At 38.7% G+C, this 19280-nt stretch overlaps 1 protein-coding gene across 1 annotated transcript; it reads left to right on the forward strand.

The window, feature by feature from the left end:
- The first annotated feature begins 1375 nt into the window (after positions 1 to 1375).
- Positions 1376 to 17953, forward strand: METTL16 (methyltransferase 16, RNA N6-adenosine). Its single transcript, XM_068957835.1, has 9 exons — positions 1376 to 1579; positions 1756 to 1955; positions 4181 to 4321; positions 7831 to 7946; positions 8866 to 9008; positions 11750 to 11819; positions 15510 to 15599; positions 16522 to 16695; positions 16789 to 17953. The coding sequence occupies exons 1-9, from the start codon at positions 1452 to 1454 to the stop codon at positions 17404 to 17406; spliced, it is 1680 nt and encodes a 559-aa protein (XP_068813936.1). The 5' UTR covers positions 1376 to 1451; the 3' UTR covers positions 17407 to 17953.
- Positions 17954 to 19280: the final 1327 nt, after the last annotated feature.

The raw sequence follows: 19280 nt of genomic DNA on the forward strand, positions 1-19280 counted from the left end.
TGGGCTAGTGAAAAGAGGGCTCTGAGCTGCTGTACATAAAACTCAGCTGCCCTTAAGTCACAGGAAACTGGTTGAGGGCAGAAAATAGGACTGGAAATAGGCCCGTTTGCAGGTCTCTTCAGATATTTGAGAGTCAAATAGGATGCTAGCATGTTTGTATGTTGTTTAAAAATTAATTTTAAATGAGTCATTTTGAGTAATATTTAGATTTTTAAAGAGTAAAATAGCTTCTTTAAGGAAACAAATAATAATAGAATATATTTTAATATTATCTTATAAAGGTATGTTTTTACCTGAGGAATCAATACTCTCAAGGGGTTTTTATGTACGCAGTAGGAATGGTCATTACTGCCCTAATAGAGACTTAGATGTGGCCACTTAAAATATGGCCAAATTTAAAAAAGTCAGTGACAAAGCCAGGAACCAAAGTCTGTTTTAATTCCCAGTTCAATGCTTTGTTTGCTATGCTTATTTATTACTTTTTAATTAAGCTGTTTTGCACAACACGACAGTTATACAGGGTGACAGTCTGAGCTCCTTGCATGGAGATACTATGACATTTTATCCACAGAAACATTACTCTCTTAGCAAATGGGGGATACAATCCACCCTTAACCCCACTTAAAGTGATTTCTGTGCCAAGGAAGAAATTAGTAGGGTCCCATTTCTGATTACTGCTTCTAAAAATTAATGAAACCCATTAACAGAAGTTACTGAAGTTATTTGTGCTCTATCCTGTATACCTCATGCAATAGTTTAAAAGAGAGGGAGAAGTCAAATTAAGAAATCTTGTAGTGCCCTTTTAGAGACGACATCAAAGAACCTCAGCAAGGAAGGTGAGCGTTACTGCTGGTCAGAAATAGATGTTATCCTGTAAGAAATAACTGTATAGAAAACTTGGAAATTAATTTAGGTTTGACTTGTTTAATTTTTCTGCGTTTTCTCATTTCTCATTTCCCATTATGAAAAGGTATGGAATATGAGAGGAAAGTCCTCTTGTGCTTTAAAAGTTTTCTCCGTTGTACTGTTTCCTTTTCCTCTTTCCGGGGAGAAGGCACCGAACGTAAAAATAAGATTTTTGTTTGTTTGTTTCGTTTTGTCCTCTGTAGTATACGTGTCCGCAGACAAGTGCACAGAATAAAAACGTTTATCGATACTAGCATCGTTTACCCTCAAGAGCCCTCAGCCAAAACACTACTACAACGCCGAGGTCGGGCAGCCCCGGAGACGCTCCCCCCCGTCCCCCTCTCCCCACAAAGGGAGGCGGGAGGCGCCTCAGCCAGCCGGCCAAGCCGCTCTCCCTCCCCGCTCGCCCCGCGTTGGTACAGCCCAACCGGCGGCCGCGCTGCGCGCTGGGAGCTGTGACGGCGTCACGCGCGGGGCGGGGCCGGGCGGCCGCGAGGCAGTTAACCCTGCCCCCTCTGTCCACCCCTGCCGCCGCCGCCGCCGCCATGGCCCTCAACAAGTCCATGCACGCGCGCAACCGCTACAAGGACAAGCCGCCCGACTTCGCTTACCTGGCCTCCAAGTACCCCGAGTTCCAGCAGCACGTGCAGGCCACCCTGTCCGGCAGGGTGAGGTAGGGCCGCGCGGCCGTTGGGCGGCGACCGTTCAACGGCTCCCTCGGCCTCCCGGCGCCGGCGGGGACCTCTGGCTGAGGGGGCGGGAGCGCCCGAGCTCCGTGTGTGTCGGCGCACCGGCCTTGAAGCCGTGCCGGTGTCGTGCTTTGTGTTGATCGCTTGTTGTACCTTTCAGCCTGAACTTCAAGGACCCCGAAGCGGTGAGGGCTCTGACGTGTACCCTCCTGAAAGAAGATTTTGGACTTACGATCGACATCCCCTTGGAGAGGCTTATTCCCACTGTTCCCTTGCGGCTGAACTACATCCACTGGGTGGAAGATCTGATCGGTCATCAGGAGGCTGATAAGCAAGTTCTTAGGCGAGGAATTGACATAGGTACTTAGGATAAGTTATTAACACAATCTTTAATTATTTGCTGTCGATGAAACTAGCTAATAAAACTTGTTATGCATCAGTAGAGAAATCTTAAATTCGATGAACGAAAAAGCCTTGACATGATGGTGGTGAAGCGGCAATCTACTGGTATTTCAGATGGCCTTTTCCTGGGCTGCATTTCTTTGCACAAGCATAAGAATGACTGTATCAGGCAATTTTATTGCTTTTCGTGGCACTGAACTCTCTTGAATGTAGCTTTGTTTGGTATTCAAAATTATGCTGTTAATAACTTGGACAAAAATGCGGTTCCAAAGAAAGTGTTGCTCTCTCCCTCTATTTTTGATTGCATTTCTTCTCAATCTTTTATCTGGTGAATTACATTATATTGGCACCCTGTTTCGCTTTTGGACATCTGCATGAGCGACGCTTGTAGGCTGCATCACAATATTTTCTAGTGTTGTGTTTTAATAAGATAATTTTTCTGTGGTTTCAGCTGTATTTGATAGGTGACTGATCTATCTTTTCTTTTTTAAGCTTTATTTTTTTTCAGTGCAGAGCTAAACTATGTATGAGCTATGAGCTAAACTATAAAAAGTTTAAAAATCAGGGAAAATATTAGCAAAACTGCCTTTTTGGTTGCACGTGATCGGGATTTCCTGTATCTCTGTAGAAAGCAAAACGCTATTCAAATTATACTAAGCATCCACAGATTGGTGCTGTCTTTTGGTACTATGTGACTATTGCAGCTTGTTCAGCTTCACCTGAGGGTAACAGGATCAAGGAGTAGATTAATGCAAGTGTAGTTATTAAACAGAGATAAGAACTTATACGGTGTACACTGATGCACATCATTTGATTTTCATTAGAAGTAAAACAAGGATATCCTTGTAGAAAAAGCAAGGAACTATATTCCGCATACAGCTAGTGAAATTGGCATTTGGATTCCATGCTTTTTTGATTCTACAGGAATTATGTAAAAGATACATGGGATGGCATATTTGAGTTTAGCTCACATTTCTAATTTTTGCTGACAGGATCTTCCTGGATTCAAATGTCAAATACTTGTTTTTGTAGATTGCTTTGTGCTAAAGTAAATTTATGATGAAATTAAGGGAAGTTGGAATCTCCTGTTTTAACTTTAAGTTTTATTTGATGTGTCAGTTGTCTCTTATTCTCTGTTGGAAGTTACAATGCTAGTTACTGACTTCCTCAAAGCTTAGGTTCAATAATCTTAGTTGCTGTCGAATCTTCTCTTGGTATTCGCTAGCATGATTTTTGTTTTTTTTTAATTGTTAATATAGCTTTTCAATTGTTGGAATTTATTGACTTACTTTTTTAGCTTGTGTTCCATTGACGATAAGGCTTTTATCATCAGCTTGTGTGGGCTCAGCTGTTTTCCTCTGCTAGCTTTTGAACTTATTAGACAGCTTCTATGTGTTTGATATTAGGTAGCTTTTTCGAAAACAATTTCTATGAATCTCATCAAAAGGCTAAGTACAGGAGACAGATGCTGTAAGTCCTCCAACTATTGGAAAATGTAAAGTTGGAGTTTGCAGTGAACTTTGCAAATCTAAACTTTGGGAAACCAGTAAGTCATCCAAGACGAACGTAACAGGAATTCTGGAGATAACTCTGCATGCTTTTGCTTACTTACAGACATTATTAGTTATATTTTAGTAATTCAGAGTAACAGTAAGGCTTATTATCTGCCATAACGAAAAGGGAAAAACATGATTCCTATGTCAACCCTTGATACATCTCTGAACTCTAGTTTTGTAGTGGTATTTTTTCCTTTTTTCTTGTTTCTGTTTTCATTAATCCCAAGTCTGATTAAAATTATTTGTGATAGATAATAGAAAAATGTAGGAAAATATATTTGTAATAGTCAGCTTTTTTAGAATACCAGAATATGTTTGGCTTTCACTATGGAAGTCAATCACTGTCCTATAGAAGAAACAGCTTAAAAAATAAGTCAATCATTTACTAAAAGCTTGCTTCTAGGCAGGATGGAAATGTTCTATACTAAAAGTTTATCTTTGACTGTGCTCTATTTTAAATTAAGAAAATAAAATTAACTAAAAATCTGATTAGTGGTTGTTTCATAGTTAGTGTTTTCTTGAAATTAGTTATTTGTGTTGTAAAAAGTGCATAATTAACAGCCACACTCTGTTTAACACCACACTCTGGATAACATACGCCTTTTTCATGGCTTTTCTTTTCTGCAGGGACAGGGGCATCTTGCATATACCCATTACTTGGCGCGACTCTGAATGGCTGGTACTTTCTTGCAACAGAAGTGGATGATATGTGCTTCAATTATGCCAAGAAGAACGTGGAACAGAATAACTTGTCCGATCTCATAAAAGGTATGATGTTATAAGATATTCAGTAGCGTACAGATGTTGTAGCATACTTCTGCCACGTTCAGTGGCAAATCAGAATTGGTGTTCCTGACAAATACAAGCTCCCTTGATTTTACTGAAGCAGAGTATTTAGTAAGGCTCGTGTATGCTTAAGCCAGAAAGGCACAGGTTGTCTGGGATAGAACGTGCGGATAAAGAACCGTCCATACAAGAATTTTTTTTCTCATGTTCTTTGTCTGTTACTGATGTATCTTAGAGTTCATACTGTTTCTCATACCAGGAGGCAAGAAGCGCTCCCCCCAGATAATTTGTATTATACTGCCATGTGCCTGTTCAAATACTTATCTTGTACAGCAAGAGGCCTTAGTCTTTGTTTCTAAATTAGATCTTAACAATGCCTTTGACAGTTGCTAAATACCAGATTTGCTCTGTGGATGGGCTTGGAAAATCCCACTGTGGGATCTTGATATATATAAAGCATGTCCATCATTCTGCTCTGAAATAAAGACCTTAGTTCTGTTGGATTTTGGTAGTATCTTTTTTACCAAAATGTCTACCTCTGGGTCTGTCCTCCGCATCAGTCTTGAAGATCCAGAGCTTGACGTGGGGAGCAATGGCAGTGTTCTGTTACTGCTGCCATCACAGCATTATTCCTGGTGTGGCAGTTAACTTTACTGGAAAAACCTCTGGCAAAGGAGAGCGTGTCTGGTGAAGCTGCAGTGCCTAAGGTGATAAGCTGAAGTAAATGACTAATTGCTGTTGGGCAGAGTCATGGTCGAGGGCCTACCACTAATGGTCCCTGTAGCCAGCTGCTGGCTGGAAAGGATTCCACCCTGCAACTTTGTAACTTCTGGGTTGTTTAGCCAGGGCTGTGTATGCTACTGTAGGTAGTAACTAATTTGGCAAAGCATTTTGGAGTCAGATCAGAAATCTTTGTATATCTCTGATTTTTTTTTTTCTTTTTTCCTCAAAATGATTTGAGTGTCATGTTCTAAGATTGTCTTGAAATTTTTGCTGGATAGCTTCATTTGGAGATCTTGTTGGAATATAGCCTTTGTTCCTCTAACTTCAATGAAAAAAATCATGCAGTGATAGTAAAAATGGCAGTAATGCACTGATTTACTAATTGCATCGTAACTTCTTGCCAGAGTTATGGTGGTTTTTTTTTTTGGTTACTTCATTGGATGTTTGGTTTTTTTCTGAAAGTCAAATACTGCTGGCTCTAACTCCCTTCCAAAGGGAGTGAGTGGTTGTCAAATGAGAAAATTACATGGTGTCCTCAGTTGTGGGTCTCTGTCTAGAATGAGATGATTGCCAAAATTTGTATCCTGGTAAGAAATTAGTACTCTATGTTTAGCTGTAACTTGAGAGATTTTCATAAGTTTGGATGCTGGAAGTTTTAAAACTATTTGCAAAGTAGTTTAGACCTGTTCTGAGACATGATTATTGCATGGGCAGCTTCCCATTTATGTATTTGCTATCTAGTTTCCAAATAAATCACATGTCAATTAGGCAGCTAGGGTATGGAGGTGGCATCTTGTTTAACAAGTTGTTTAATGTCCTCTTCTAAGTAACTTTACAGTGGGTTTTTTTTTTTTTTTGAATGTATGTACAATAGACTATATATTGCTGTTTAAAATAATCTGTTTGCATCTTAGCCCTGTTATCCCCTGTTATCTTCTTTCTCTCCTGTAAAAACTAGTTCTGTGCGTCTCCTAGCCCTCCCCGCCCCCTAAAATTGAAAAGGGTGTTAGTAACAAGTAATGTAGTGAAATATACTGATAACTGTGGGTTGGATATGTCAAAGCATGTAGTATAAGTAAATATCTCCTCTGTGCAACGGCAATTGCTATGTTACGCCTTAGTGCCAAAAGTCCGCACTGAGCAGCTTCAGCAGACGTTTAGTGTTTTCTTGGAAGGTTATAACCTGAAAATCATCAGCATTTAAGTCCAACTGAAATAATGCCAGATTGAAGAACTTTTGGCTTTGACTGTGATGTGTAGTTGTAGCAAGTTATTTGCTCACTAATTTTGTTAATTTACCTTTCTTCGATGTTATAAAGGGAACAGACGATCAAACATCCGCTACAGAGATAAGAAAGTTTCACACTTAAACATTTAATTTTACCAATTTTAAATGTGAACAACTTAATATGAGGAAAGATGCAAAGTGTTTAATTTAGAAATATAGGATTATAGAATAGGAAAGAACATGCCAATATATTTCTAAAATAAACTCTCCTTCTATTCTCATAAACAATTTTTAGCTCTTACTCTTGACTCTAAGTTTCTGTACTTTGAAATAGTTGTGACTTTTAGGACTGCAGCTTTAAGGTTTGTAGGTGGTCTAGTTATCTTTTTTGTCAGATAACATGACCAGAACACTGGTAATTGGTTGCTACGCTAACAACATTGTGTTTTAGGATCATCATAAACTGTAGTAGTAAATGTTAGGAGGAGGGGGGTGTAATCCCTTCTAGCTCCGTTCTAAATATCTGGGTCCCGAGTGCGTTATCTGTAAGTTGCAGCACCAGTAACGTCTGCAAGAAGTCCTGGTTGTGCTAGTCTTTTTAGATCTTTGAACTAGGCTTCATCCGTAACCATGTTTTCCATAAGTGTGGAAGGTACCTTCTTTCATATTTAACTTCCTATTTCTTGGACCGGAGCCCCCATGGTCTGCAGAAATGTGTGACAAGACTCTAACCGCAAATTGCAGTTTCCAAGGGAATTGTATAACCCTTGGGGAAAGATGATGTAAAATCTATTGGATGTTGCCACAATCCTCGAGTCTGGTCCCCAAATAAGTTATTGGACCCTAGTAAACAGAAGGTTTGTGGGGAAAGGAACTCTTGTCTGCCTTTTTTCCATGTGATTCTTCTAAATTGTGTAAAAGTACATAGTATTGCTAAAACATGATAATATTGTTTTATTATAAGATTTGAAGTTAATCTGTGTCAATAAACTTCAGTGAAGATAGCTTTATCTTATAAAGTCTTTCTCAGTTTTGCACTCTGGAAAGTCCAAAGACCACAGTTTTGGGATATAATAATTCCAGAATTCTGTATCTTAAAAATATTAATATTTAGGGGTAGGCTTTTATCTCGACTGCCCTGTGTGATGATTCATTTGCACTTGTGTTAATTTTTGAAATTGATTTTTTTTTTTTTTTTTTTAATTGCATCAGGGTAGCTGGAGCGGTTACTACTGTTTTAAGCTGACTCATTTAATTCTACTACCGTGCACATACATAATTAATACACATATTTTATATATATGTATACACACACACACTATATATATACAATCTGTTTGTAGGCTAATACTTAAACCTAAAGTCATTATATGCAATGTAATTATGTTGATATTTGTTATGATTTATGTAGAATATATTTTTTAGAAAGTAGAGTTTTTGTAGACTATATCGTCTCAAAAAAAACCCCACTGAAACAACTATGGCACACTACCCAAATTATATAGCTCCTTACTGACCGAACTTCTGTGTTTTCTGTTAGTGGTTAAGGTACCACAGAAGACTCTTCTAATGGATGCACTGAAAGAAGAATCTGAGATCGTTTATGACTTCTGCATGTGCAACCCTCCCTTTTTTGCCAACCAGTTGGAAGCAAAGGTAACCTAACAAACTAAATGCTGTGAGCAGTTATTCCAGTATTTAGTGAGTGGGAGAGCAGCAATAGTTTTAACTTCTTCCCTGGTGGAAAGTTCAGTGGAAAATCCCAAATCATTATGAAATAGCATTAAAATTTGCTCCCCCTTCCCACCCTGGACTATTGAAAAAGTTAGCTGTTACCCTTTCAGAAGTGAAGGATGACCTGTAGAATTCTTTTCACAAGTTCTTTTTATCTTTAGGAATTAGCCTGGAAAGTAGATAGCTACTCACGATTTGAAATCAAGTGCCAGTTTATTATAGTGATAGAGAGGAATGAGTTTCTGGAAACATACCTGTGTGTAACTTTGTTTCCTCAGTGATTTAGGCACTCAGCTAAAAACAGCTCAAAACTGTGCTTGAAGTACCTAGGAAATACAGTCAGAAACTTAGCCTTCATAATATGTGGCAGTATCAAAGATTTAAGCGTGAAATTAAACACTACAGATTATAATTTATCAGAATGTCTTAAATATGTTGGAACCACATATTTCATGTTAGCAGGATACTGATGTGTGAGAAGTAACTTATTTATGTTCAAGATTATAGGGAATTTGCTCAGATATTATTCATTTATATGACTAACACTGGGAGCCTTAGTCATGGATTAGGATCGTGCTTGTTATAGCAGTGAGGGAAGTTTGCCTGCCAGCATGTCTGCCTTTCATCAAGTACGAAGTTAGGTACAGCAAAGCGAATAGCAATTAGTATCAGCTGTTATGCGTGTTTTAATGTATATTTGTCTATTGTCTGTGTTTGTGATAGGCGGAAGACAGCTAGAGGTGTTGACATTTGCTACCACTGAAGATTCAGGCAGGAAGCAGTGTGTAAAGAAGCTCAATATTTAATGAAATGTTTTTCTCAAACACTCTCTCTTATCCAGGGAGTAAATTCCCGAAATCCACGGCGACCTCCTCCTAGTTCTGTAAATACAGGAGGGATCACAGAAATCATGGCTGAGGGGGGAGAACTAGAATTTGTCAAAAGAATTATCCATGATAGTCTACAGCTTAAAAAGAGGTTACGGTAAGTGCTTTGTTCCAGTTAAACTTTTATCTGCTTCTTTGGCTGCAGTCATGTGGCAGTGGTATTTTTAGTAAGGAATGTAGCTGTGGTACAGTGACACCTATTCACTTTGTGTAATGTTACACATTAGCAATTTATTCTCAGTTTGTAGAAAATTAATTGTTCTCGAGCATCAAGGAAATTACAACCCTTTCTCAGTTGCAGGTATTTAAAGGCAAAGGTTAAAGCCTGTATATGCGACCCTTGCAGTTTGCAGCTAAACTAGCGTGTACGTTTGTTGAAGAGAGTCAGTGATGATTTTTTTAAGTGCTTCTGGGATAGGAAGATTTATCATAGTGCTTCATTATCTGTTCATTACCCAGGTTTCCACCCTTTTCTGGTTGAATTTTGGCAACTTACTGCTTTGTCTGCTAAAGGGCACTATAGTACTGAATGCCCCCTTGGGTAAATATAAGCTGTGATAGAAATCATAGTCAGACCTTCTTTTGAATAAGATAAACAGATGGCATGTCTTCATTTTTTTTTTTTTTCCACAGTCAAACATTTTTTTTTCCCCCTGCGCCATGCTGTACATAATTCTTCTAGCTCTTCTGGGAGCTTCCTTCACTTTATTTATTTATTTATTTATTTATTCATTTTTCATATCCTTTTAAAATACAGCTGCTAAAATTGTGTGTGTGTATTTCCAGGGCTTCACCAGTGCTCTAATCAAAGGTAATACAGCCTTCGTTTTTATTTTGCAGTCAAGAGGGCTTTTTTATTTCATTTTTTAAGACCCTTCTAGCCAGAGCATTGTCTTAGGAGCTCATCTTCATCTATCCAATACCAAATTTTTTCTTTGGAATGTTTGCTTTCCAGTGATAAACGTATAAACACAAAAAATATTTTCCAGTTTTGGAAAAACAAGGCAAAGCAAAACTGCATTTGGCTGTATTAAAAGTGCCTCCATCTTGTAGTGCTTTGAAGAAGACAACTGGAGGCTTGCATACGCTGCAATTCTGCAAACGTTTAAGCATTGTTTTTTGTTTCCTTCCTTTCTCCTTTACCCCCCAAATCTTATGACATATAAGAAGTGGCTATATAGTATGACAGAATGATACAGTAGAGGTTTTGAGATTTAGAAGTAGTTAGGAGCCACAAGTGTTAAGCCTTTGAAACTTTTATCAATCTTGCTTATGCCGGCAAAGACACTAAAATATAATTGCTGTTCCTGTCAAAGTTAGTGAGTAAAATGTTATTTTAGTGTAGTTGATGTAGACAAGCTTTGAGATTTGCATGCTCCTTTTCAGGTCTGAAATAAACGCAGTGATTTTTAAAGCTAACTACAAGCTGAAACAGTTCTGAGTTTAATCAGCGATACCATAGGGGAGGGGAGGCGAAGCAAGACATCCGTGCAGGAAAAGTGCATGGTCATGCAACACTAATAAATGTATCACTTAATAGAATCTATGTTAGAGGAGTTATCTGGGGTTGCAGCTAGGGAAATAATTGAGGTGTTTTGTAAGTTCTCTTTGAGCATCAGGATTGGGAGATCAGAGAGGAAGTGACTATTTTTTAAAAACGTTCTTCCACTTACAACTGGATGTCTTTGTACGTGTTCTTTCTGATGCGTAGTGGTTTTATTGCACCAGTGTAGTTTCCATGGGATCATACAGCATACTGTGTAAGATACGACAAACTGGAAAGCACGTGTACAGTTTAGGACTTAAGTGATTCTGTATGATAGGGACAAAGTGAGTTCTAGAATGCAAAGCATGTAGATTCAGGAGAAATGTGCTTTTGATAAATTACTGTTTGAAGACCTCGGACAGAATCCAAGTGGCAAATATAAGAGCGAACAGACTGATGTTACTCTCAGGCGAGAAGTCTGCCTGAAAAAGGTGATGTGAATGCATTGTTCCTGTACTGCTTCTCCTGGCAGTAGCACTCCACAGGGAAGGAGAAGGCTATCTCTTGATCTGATAAATTGATAGCACAAAGTGTATAGAATCTGCCCAGGTGCTAACTTTGTATCATATTTAGAAAAAATAAGCTCTGTGTGTTTGTGGGTAGGAGTGGTTTGGTTTATTTTTGAATAAACTGACCTGGAGACTCTGTTACAGGAAGAATAGCTTACTTAAAATACTATATTGATTTCCTATATTGTTAGAGATGAGGTGTAGCAACTCTACCAAAGCGCAAAATCAATGAACTATTAGTAGAATAGAAGACTGAAATGCTCTTGGGCCAGGAAATATTGGAGAAGTGTGATTCCTTCTCTTCCCTCCCCCTGCCTGCTCAGCTAGGAGTTGCAGGTTCTGTGTTTTGTAATTTTGGGAAAGATGTATGTTTTAGTTTTGCCAGAAATTTTGAGATGTAACATAAGTGTTACTGCATGGAACTCTGTATATTGCATTATGCAGAAAATCAGATTAAATGATTGTTGCTTAATATCCAATGATCTTAATTTTTTAGTTTACAGTGCACTGTGAAAAATCGATCCCATTTAACAGGTATATGTGATCAGTTTATGGTGTTTGTCTTCATTGAAGATGCGTGATAAGTCTTGAGGAAACTGTCTGTAACAGGGAACTCTAATTTTCATACTTTAATATATTATATTTACAAATAACCCTTTTTGTATCCAGATTTTACATCTCTTATTGCGCTTGCAGATTTCTGATTCAAGTAGTTCTTTCTGTGAGTTGCCATTTTCAAATGATCTGTATTCGTGAAACACTTTGATAGTATATTGTCTGCAGATGGTACAGTTGCATGCTGGGGAAGAAATGCAGTTTAGCCCCATTGAAAGAGGAACTTCGAATCCAGGGGGTAAGTTTGTATATACTCCATGCATATCCTGTATGTGTTCAATGCAGTACATACTTTATTCCAGAGCATATGTGTTATCTGAATTATTATTTACAAGAAGAAACTATGATCCCTTGTTAGGGAAGCATTCAAAAAAGTTGACTTAATTATTGAAGATTCAAAGCTGATGTATAGGTAATGCCATATCATCTTCAGACTTTTACTGTCCTTATGTTTGTAATCGTGTCTTCATCCTTTTTGGAATATACAAGGACTTCTGTTTTGAAATAGCCTAAGCAAGTCCTTTGTAAAAAAAAATTTCTAGCCTTCTTTCCTCTTCGCTAACATGAAATCTTAACAATTTGGTTGATATAAGAAAGTGTAACATTTTTAAAGAGATTTACTATTGCTCTTCTAATTCGCTAACAGTTGAAAATGGTAATGTTTGGAAAAAAAGCCAAAGACGCTGAAGAGGTTAAGCTTCAGTTAGACAAACAGATCGCATACGTTTCGTCTCTTGTATGTTGTAGAGCTTGCTGTTATTAGGTCCTCTGACTTCTTCTTAGTTCTTTGTCTGAGCCGGCACTATATCCTCCTCATTCTTCATTTCCTGTCTTGCTCTGACACGGATTTTGCAACTTGGCCTTTTCTCACTGAATCACCTTTTGAATGGTGGAGTAGATTTGTCAATAAAAACTATATATTAACATTTATGTTATTGTTTTCTTTGTGCTCAGTTCTGGCACCAAGTAAACTCTGGAACCTTGTGCCAATGATCCCTTCTGATGCAAGAAGGGTATGCAAAGGACTTATTTTGGCTTTCCCAAGGATGCTTAGGTCTTTGATAATTTGCTTACAAAGAAAATGTTTGTGAGCTCTCTCCTTGTATATGGTGGAGAGTGGAAGGAAGGAGAATGGATGGCAAAATTAATGCCCTGAAATATGACCCGCAACCCAGAGAAAATCTCTAAACTGGATGACAAAAGCAGATGCTGAGCTAGAGACAGAATGTGAACTACCCGACTTTCCTCGCTATTCTCACAGTGTTATGCCCCAGTATTAATAAAGTGAGATAAATCCTTGTGAACATTGCAGAGGAAAACTGAGCTTTTCTGTTTTGTTCTTGAAATTAGCAAAGAGTTTCATTTTGTTCAGGTTCAGAATCCCTCTTATATTAGAGCTGGGATGATGCTGATTGTAACCAAGTGCCTGCTATGCTGTGATTCAGGTTGGTAAACAATATAAGGGTTCTAAAATCCACTCGTTCAAATTGTCTTGGTGTTTTCTGTTTTTACTGAGAAGGCAGAATTCGGAATTCAAAGATGGAAAAAGATCTAGAATAGAAACACCTTTTCTTCTCTCTATTTTGAAGGCATTTCTTAGAAATACCAGATTTTTATTTGATTTTTCTGTGCAGACCTGGGGCTTAAGCTCTGGAGCTGATGGCACTTTGAAATCAACTAGGATGCTTGATATTTATCCATGCTAGTATGTAGCACTTTATCAATTTTGTACATAAATGCCTGACAGAATCACAGAATGGTTGAGGTTGGAAGGGACCTCTGGAGATCATCTCGTCCAACCCCCCTGCTCAAGCAGGGTCCTCTGGAGCATGTTTCCCAGGATCGTGTGCAGGCGGTTTTTGAGTATCTCCAGGGAAGGAGACTCCACTGCCTCTCTGGGCAGCCTGTTCCAGGGCTCAGTCACCTTCAATGTATACATGTGTGAAAAGACTAGATAATTCTAACACTGGATCTGAATTTTATATTTACGGGCAGTGTAAGTTCAGATTTGAATTTTGGCGAGGATGGAGAAATGCTCCAGGACGTGTTACTGCAATCTGCTTCTGTCACTCATCTTTGTTTATGGAGGTGTAATTGAAATATGTGAGATGACTAAAACTAAGTTGCACATTTTCTCTGCTTAGAGAAAAAGTTAAGGATTGGAGATCTATGGAGAGAAAATGTTTGAGATTGTGTTGGGGGAACAGAGTGAAAGGAGAGGGTGGAGGGAATGTATAGTGGTGTCAGTGGGTTGACTAGCAGCAGCAATGATGGAAAATGAAGGGCAGTGAACCCTGTCAACTCCACCTTTTTTGCCTCTGCAAATGAGCCAGAATGGAGTATAGGTGTTTCAGAGAGAACGTTATTTTGCATATCATCCTCAGATGCTGTTTGAGAGCCGCTTTAGAGAAGAGATAGCGCAGTGGGCTGGCACTGCGGAGCCCAGCTTGGTCAACTTGGATTGTGTAGTCTGGAAAGCATGACATCTGCAGTAGCAGAAAGGTGGCAGCGGGAAGCTTCTGACATGCTTCTATGGAAATACAGGTTGAGAGAGCAGCAAAGGAACATATGCTAAACTGGAAATGTTGTTGCATGGAGCAAAGAACATGGAGCAATATATGGAGAGAGGGGTTTTGGAGTGGAAGTTTTTTTTGGAACTTTTTTTGTTACTCCTGTGGGTGGCTACATGCCTCACAATTAAAAGTGCAGTCCTTAAGGTCTAGTCTACTACACAGAAGTGATAATGAGAACTTAATCTTGTAGAGGCTCGGATCTAGTGAGGAGAAGGTGAGCTGGTTCTGTTTTCCAGCAGTTACAGCCTTGTTGGGTGACATTAGGAAAGTTGCTTTATACTTTCACTTTCTAATCTGTAAAAATGGAGGTAACTCTAAAAATCACTGATCTTCATGAACTCTCTCATACCATGTTTGGTAATGCCACCTAGCCTCAGAAGACTATTGATTACTGCTGTTTAAATTAATACTAACACCTATTACCTAAATAAGTATTATATTTTGCACAAGAAAAATAAAATGCTCCCTTAAAATATCTCATCCCTTTCCCTAACGCAGGTTTTTTGAAAACCAAGGGAAGACGAAGAGTTGTACTGATAATTACTCCAAATTTTCTCCAGAGCTATTAATTAGCTGCTTGATGTTTGGGCTTACCTGCATATTCTCCAGTAGCCTTCACTGTTAAATCTAACTGAATTGAAAGATAAGAATGGTTAACTAGAGTAATTTGACTGAGCTGGGATTGTGATGTGATATTTGACAAGGCTTAAAGGCCTTCAGGAGGATTTATTTGTGCCATTGTAGGAGTGACTCAAAATACTTTTTTGCTTTTAAGTTTTTTTTTTTTTTTCCTCCCTTTTTTTTTCTTTTTGCACCCGTATTTGTTAGTTAATGTTAGTAGTAGTATATTGAGGTCTGTCTGGAGGACTCGGTGATGAGGTCAAGTGTGAAAGCAGCCCATAGCTTTTGTGACAAATGAGTGGTTTGGTTTCCAGGCTCCCATCACTGTCTGTCTTATGTGTTTCTCTGCTACAGCAATGGGCTCAGCATTCAAATGATGAACAAGAGTAGGTTCTGAGCAAGGAAATAAGGATGTGCTTTTTGCAAATTGGATTACAGCTGTAGGTGGTGTTGGGTCACTGCCTGAAAAGGGCAGTGCTGAGTGTTGCTAAACTTGGAGCTCTGAAAGAGCACAGACACAGTAGGGCAGAGGTGGAAAATCCTGGGCTCCAGTACCAGGCTTGGCACTGACTAGCTTCAGCTGGCACTGTCACCCATGAGCTACGTTAGAAAGAATCTCTATTACTATCAGGAGGAAATAGCTCTGTGCTAACTTTTTTTTTTTTAATTTGAAAATATGTAAAGTAGAACAGTAAGTTATTAGTATGAAATAAAATTTTGCATTGCTTCTTTAGGTTCCTAAAGTTACCCATACTGAATTCTGTCAAGGGCGTACCATGAGATGGGCACTGGCATGGAGTTTCTATGATGATGTACAAGTGCCTGTAAGTAGCTTTATTTTGGTTTGCTTGTGATCATCTGTGCCTTGTATTTGAGAAAGGGTCTAATGGGCTATAATATAACTGCTGTGAAACAAACTGTTCTTCTTCAGCATGGAATTGTGAACGGGCTGGGCTGCATGGACAGTGGGATTTCTTAATTAGCTCCCAGTCCATTAGCAGTTGTTACTTTGATTTATGTAAGATCTATGGCTAGGAATGAAAAATCAAGCCTGCAGGGACTTCCCGTGGGTTTCAGGGTCACTTCTAATATGCTTCAGATGGCACATTTTTTTTTATATACTACTAGATCCCTAGGTTTTGGGCTAGACTTAAAGATTGTTTAAGCCACCCTCTGAGAATTTAGTTTTAATTTACCATATGAATTATGTTACTAAATAGATATGAACATGTCTAGCTCCTTTATACTTGCCTACAGGCAAGTAGAAAGTGCCTTTTCATCTTAAGTTAGGTGAGCCGGTTGCTTTTTTGGATCCAGTAATGTAGGTATATGCGATAACTGCCTGGTAGAAGGTAGAAGATGCAAGATAAACTTCATTGAAATAAGGTCAAAAATTGAACATTAGAATTTGATCTCTAGTCTCAAAAGCAACCACACTTTCTTAGCTTACAGAGAGCTACTGATTCAAAGGAACTGATAAAGCTTTCTATCTAGCATCTGAAGGTAAAACCGCCTGTGTCCATCCGGCTAGCACGAAATGCATGCTCCCGTGCGATGTTTTTTAAAAGAACTCTTTAGGGTGAAGTGAAACACAGACCATGTCAGAGAATATTTATTGGCTTACTTTATACTCTTAATCCATATGTCTTCTGAGTACAAAAGTACATGTGATAATAGTAATATTGCGAAGTAATATTACATAGCATTGTAACTTCTTAGTGATGCTGTTTTTGTTGCTTCTTCTAGTCGCCTCCCTCTAAAAGAAGAAAACTAGAAAAACCCCGAAAACCAATTACATTCATGGTCTTGGCTTCTACAGTCAAAGAGTTATCGGTCAAAGCTACAGCTATGGGCTGGGATGCTGTAGAAGCCATTGCTGTGGTCAGAGCCTGGGTAGAGAAGATTCTTGATGATCTGAAGGTACAGTGTTAAGTATTATATGTTACAACAGCCTCCTACTTTAAAGCGTAATGATGAATGGATAGTATGAAGCTCTGCTGTTTTCTGCAATAGGTTCAACATAAGCGTGTTCCCTGTGGAAAAGATGAAGTTAGCCTGTTTCTGACTGCAATCGAAAACTCCTGGGTTCATCTGAGGAGAAAGAAACGAGAGAGAGTAAGGCAACTACGAGAACTTCCTCGAGCTTCTGAAGATGTTCTGCAAGCAATGGAAGAGGAAAAAAACAGCCAGAAAAATATGAGCAACAATCTAGACTGTGAAAAACCCAAGACTGAGGACTCTGAAATGGGGTTTATGGCACCTGATGAGGATGTCCGCTTGACCGCAGGTGACGAGCTAACGGAAGAATCTGTGGCCAAAGAAGAACACAGTGAGCCTGTGGAGGAGGAGGACGTAGAAGCAAAGCAGGCAGAAAGGTCACTTAATAAAGGTTCCAGTAATGTGAAGGAGGAACTTGACCCTTCGGAGGAAGCTAGCAATCTAGCAATTGAAAAAGGACAGAGTCCCAAAGAAACTAGTAGATGCTTTCTCTTCAAGTGTTTAATGAATGTGAAGAAAGAAGGAAATGATGCATTAGTAGAAATGCACTGGGTTGAAGGGCAGAACAGAGACTTGATGAACCAACTGTGCACATACTTAAGGAACCAGATTCTTCGACTGGTTGCTAGTTAGCCCTTTTTCCTACTATGGTAAATAGAGCAGCCCCAAAGTTTTGTAAGCTATTTTTAATTGACTAGAACTTTCAGCTAGCACAAAGTGTTTTTTTCCCCCTTTAAAAACTATAGTGAAATGGAGATTAAAGCCCTCTTTTATATTTTAAATAGCTTTTTTTTTTTTTTTTTTTAAAGCTGCATGGAGTACATTGGACATGAACTGATGGGAAAGTAATAGATACTGAGCTTCAGTTGTAAAACTACATGCTACAGTGAAATACATTTTGTTCTGTGACTATTTTAAATAGAAACTTCTTGTTCTGGTCTTTCTGCTGCAATAGAAGTATATATTGTTCCTAAAAAGAAATCTTTACTGAAACATTTTTTTCAGTACTAATGCAGGAAATGATTATTCTGCTTTGTGAATTGCCTTCTGCATCTAGGAGTCGTCAGTTTAGGAATGAAGTATGCCTCCCTTCCCTTTAATGCATTTAACCTTTGGTCTCAAAGTAGAGAGATGGATACCTCCTCTAAGTGGCTATTCATTAAAATAATCATTTTAGAAATATCGTGTTTTGTACTTTTCTGGTGCTTTGGCTTTGAAAAGCCTATTGTTACTGATCATCTGTTTTCATAACTGTAGTTTTAAGAATGAAATGTACTCTTTGAGCTGTTTGAGAGAGGAGAATTTAACTGTGTTGCCTATTCAATTAGACTGTTTCTTAAACCAATGCAAATATACTGCTATAGTTTCAGAGAATTACTCCTAAAGGATTTTGCTCCCGTTTAATCTTAAGATTGCTTTAATGGCAGGAATGAGAGCATGTCTCATCTTTGTAGACCAGAAATCCCTTGCGTGGGACAAATATGAGTAGAGAAGCTTTAGGTTATTACGAAGGAAGAAAACTGGAAAGAAGGCTGCTATTTCCACACATGACTCCTTGGTTCTCTTTATCACCAGTGGGGTTTCCTGGATCAATGGCCTCTTTTCCTGTGAGAAGGGAGGTCGAGGGGATGTCTCTGGGGTTTCTCGGAGGGGGTTTGTTTGTGTGTGTTTGAGAATAGGAGCACTGGTACTACATCACATGGAGTCGGCCTCCCAAGCTATGAGCCATTTCCCTTTTGAGATTCACAGAACATGAAAAGAGAGTATTTCCTGCTCGTGTCTTTTGGTTTCTTTCAGTGAAGTGTGTGTGTGTGTCTGTGTAGAGTTCTGTAATGGCTCATCATGAGGAACTCTGCTGCCTATGCTGTTTGCGTGATCCTGTTGTGGGATGTAGGTATGTGATACCCAAAATAAAAGATACGCTTCTGATGAACAGAAGCAAATACTGCATCTGTTCATGCTCCTGGAACCACTTTGAATATTCAGCCTTATTTATCAATGTTTCTGGAAAGATTGGAGTGCTTTTTTTTTTTTTTTTTCTCTCTCATGTAATGAAAAACAATTCAGAAAAGCCTTATTTTTTCCCTCTGTATTGTTAACCATTGTATATCATGCTTTTTAGCAGTTCTATCGGAGATGATGGACAATGGCTTGTATTTGGCTAGAAATGATGAGTTGTGCTTTACTTCACAGAATTTGCACAGGACTGCATCTGTCATTGATGGAATACTGGGGAGGGGTGATACTAAGTGTTAGCTAGGACGGAGTTCTACGCTTTTAAAATTTGAAGAGGTTTTTTTTTTTTTTTAAACTAACGGAGCTATTAAAAATACAGAAAGCAAGACTCTCTCTCCTTTGTGCCATTCTCTGCCTCTTAGTGTTTCTGTCTGTCTTTCTGCAAGGATGATGAGGGGCTGTACAAGGTAAGCCCTGGGTGGTTGTGATACGCTTGTTTTGCTGAAGTGGATTGTATTACCTTGCTGTGTTAGTTACCTCTTTCACCTCTG

The sequence above is a fragment of the Struthio camelus genome, chromosome 1 (genome assembly GCF_040807025.1).
Source record: "Struthio camelus isolate bStrCam1 chromosome 1, bStrCam1.hap1, whole genome shotgun sequence".
In the NCBI taxonomy this organism is placed as follows: domain Eukaryota; kingdom Metazoa; phylum Chordata; class Aves; order Struthioniformes; family Struthionidae; genus Struthio; species Struthio camelus.

Coding starts and splice junctions, on each gene's coding strand:
- METTL16 (XM_068957835.1), top strand. CDS start 1,452: ATGGCCCTCAACAAGTCCATGCACGCGCGCAACCGCTACAAGGACAAG. Junction 7,947..8,865: donor CCAACCAGTTGGAAGCAAAG/GTAACCTAACAA, acceptor TCTCTTATCCAG/GGAGTAAATTCCCGAAATCC. Junction 15,600..16,521: donor ATGATGATGTACAAGTGCCT/GTAAGTAGCTTT, acceptor TGCTTCTTCTAG/TCGCCTCCCTCTAAAAGAAG.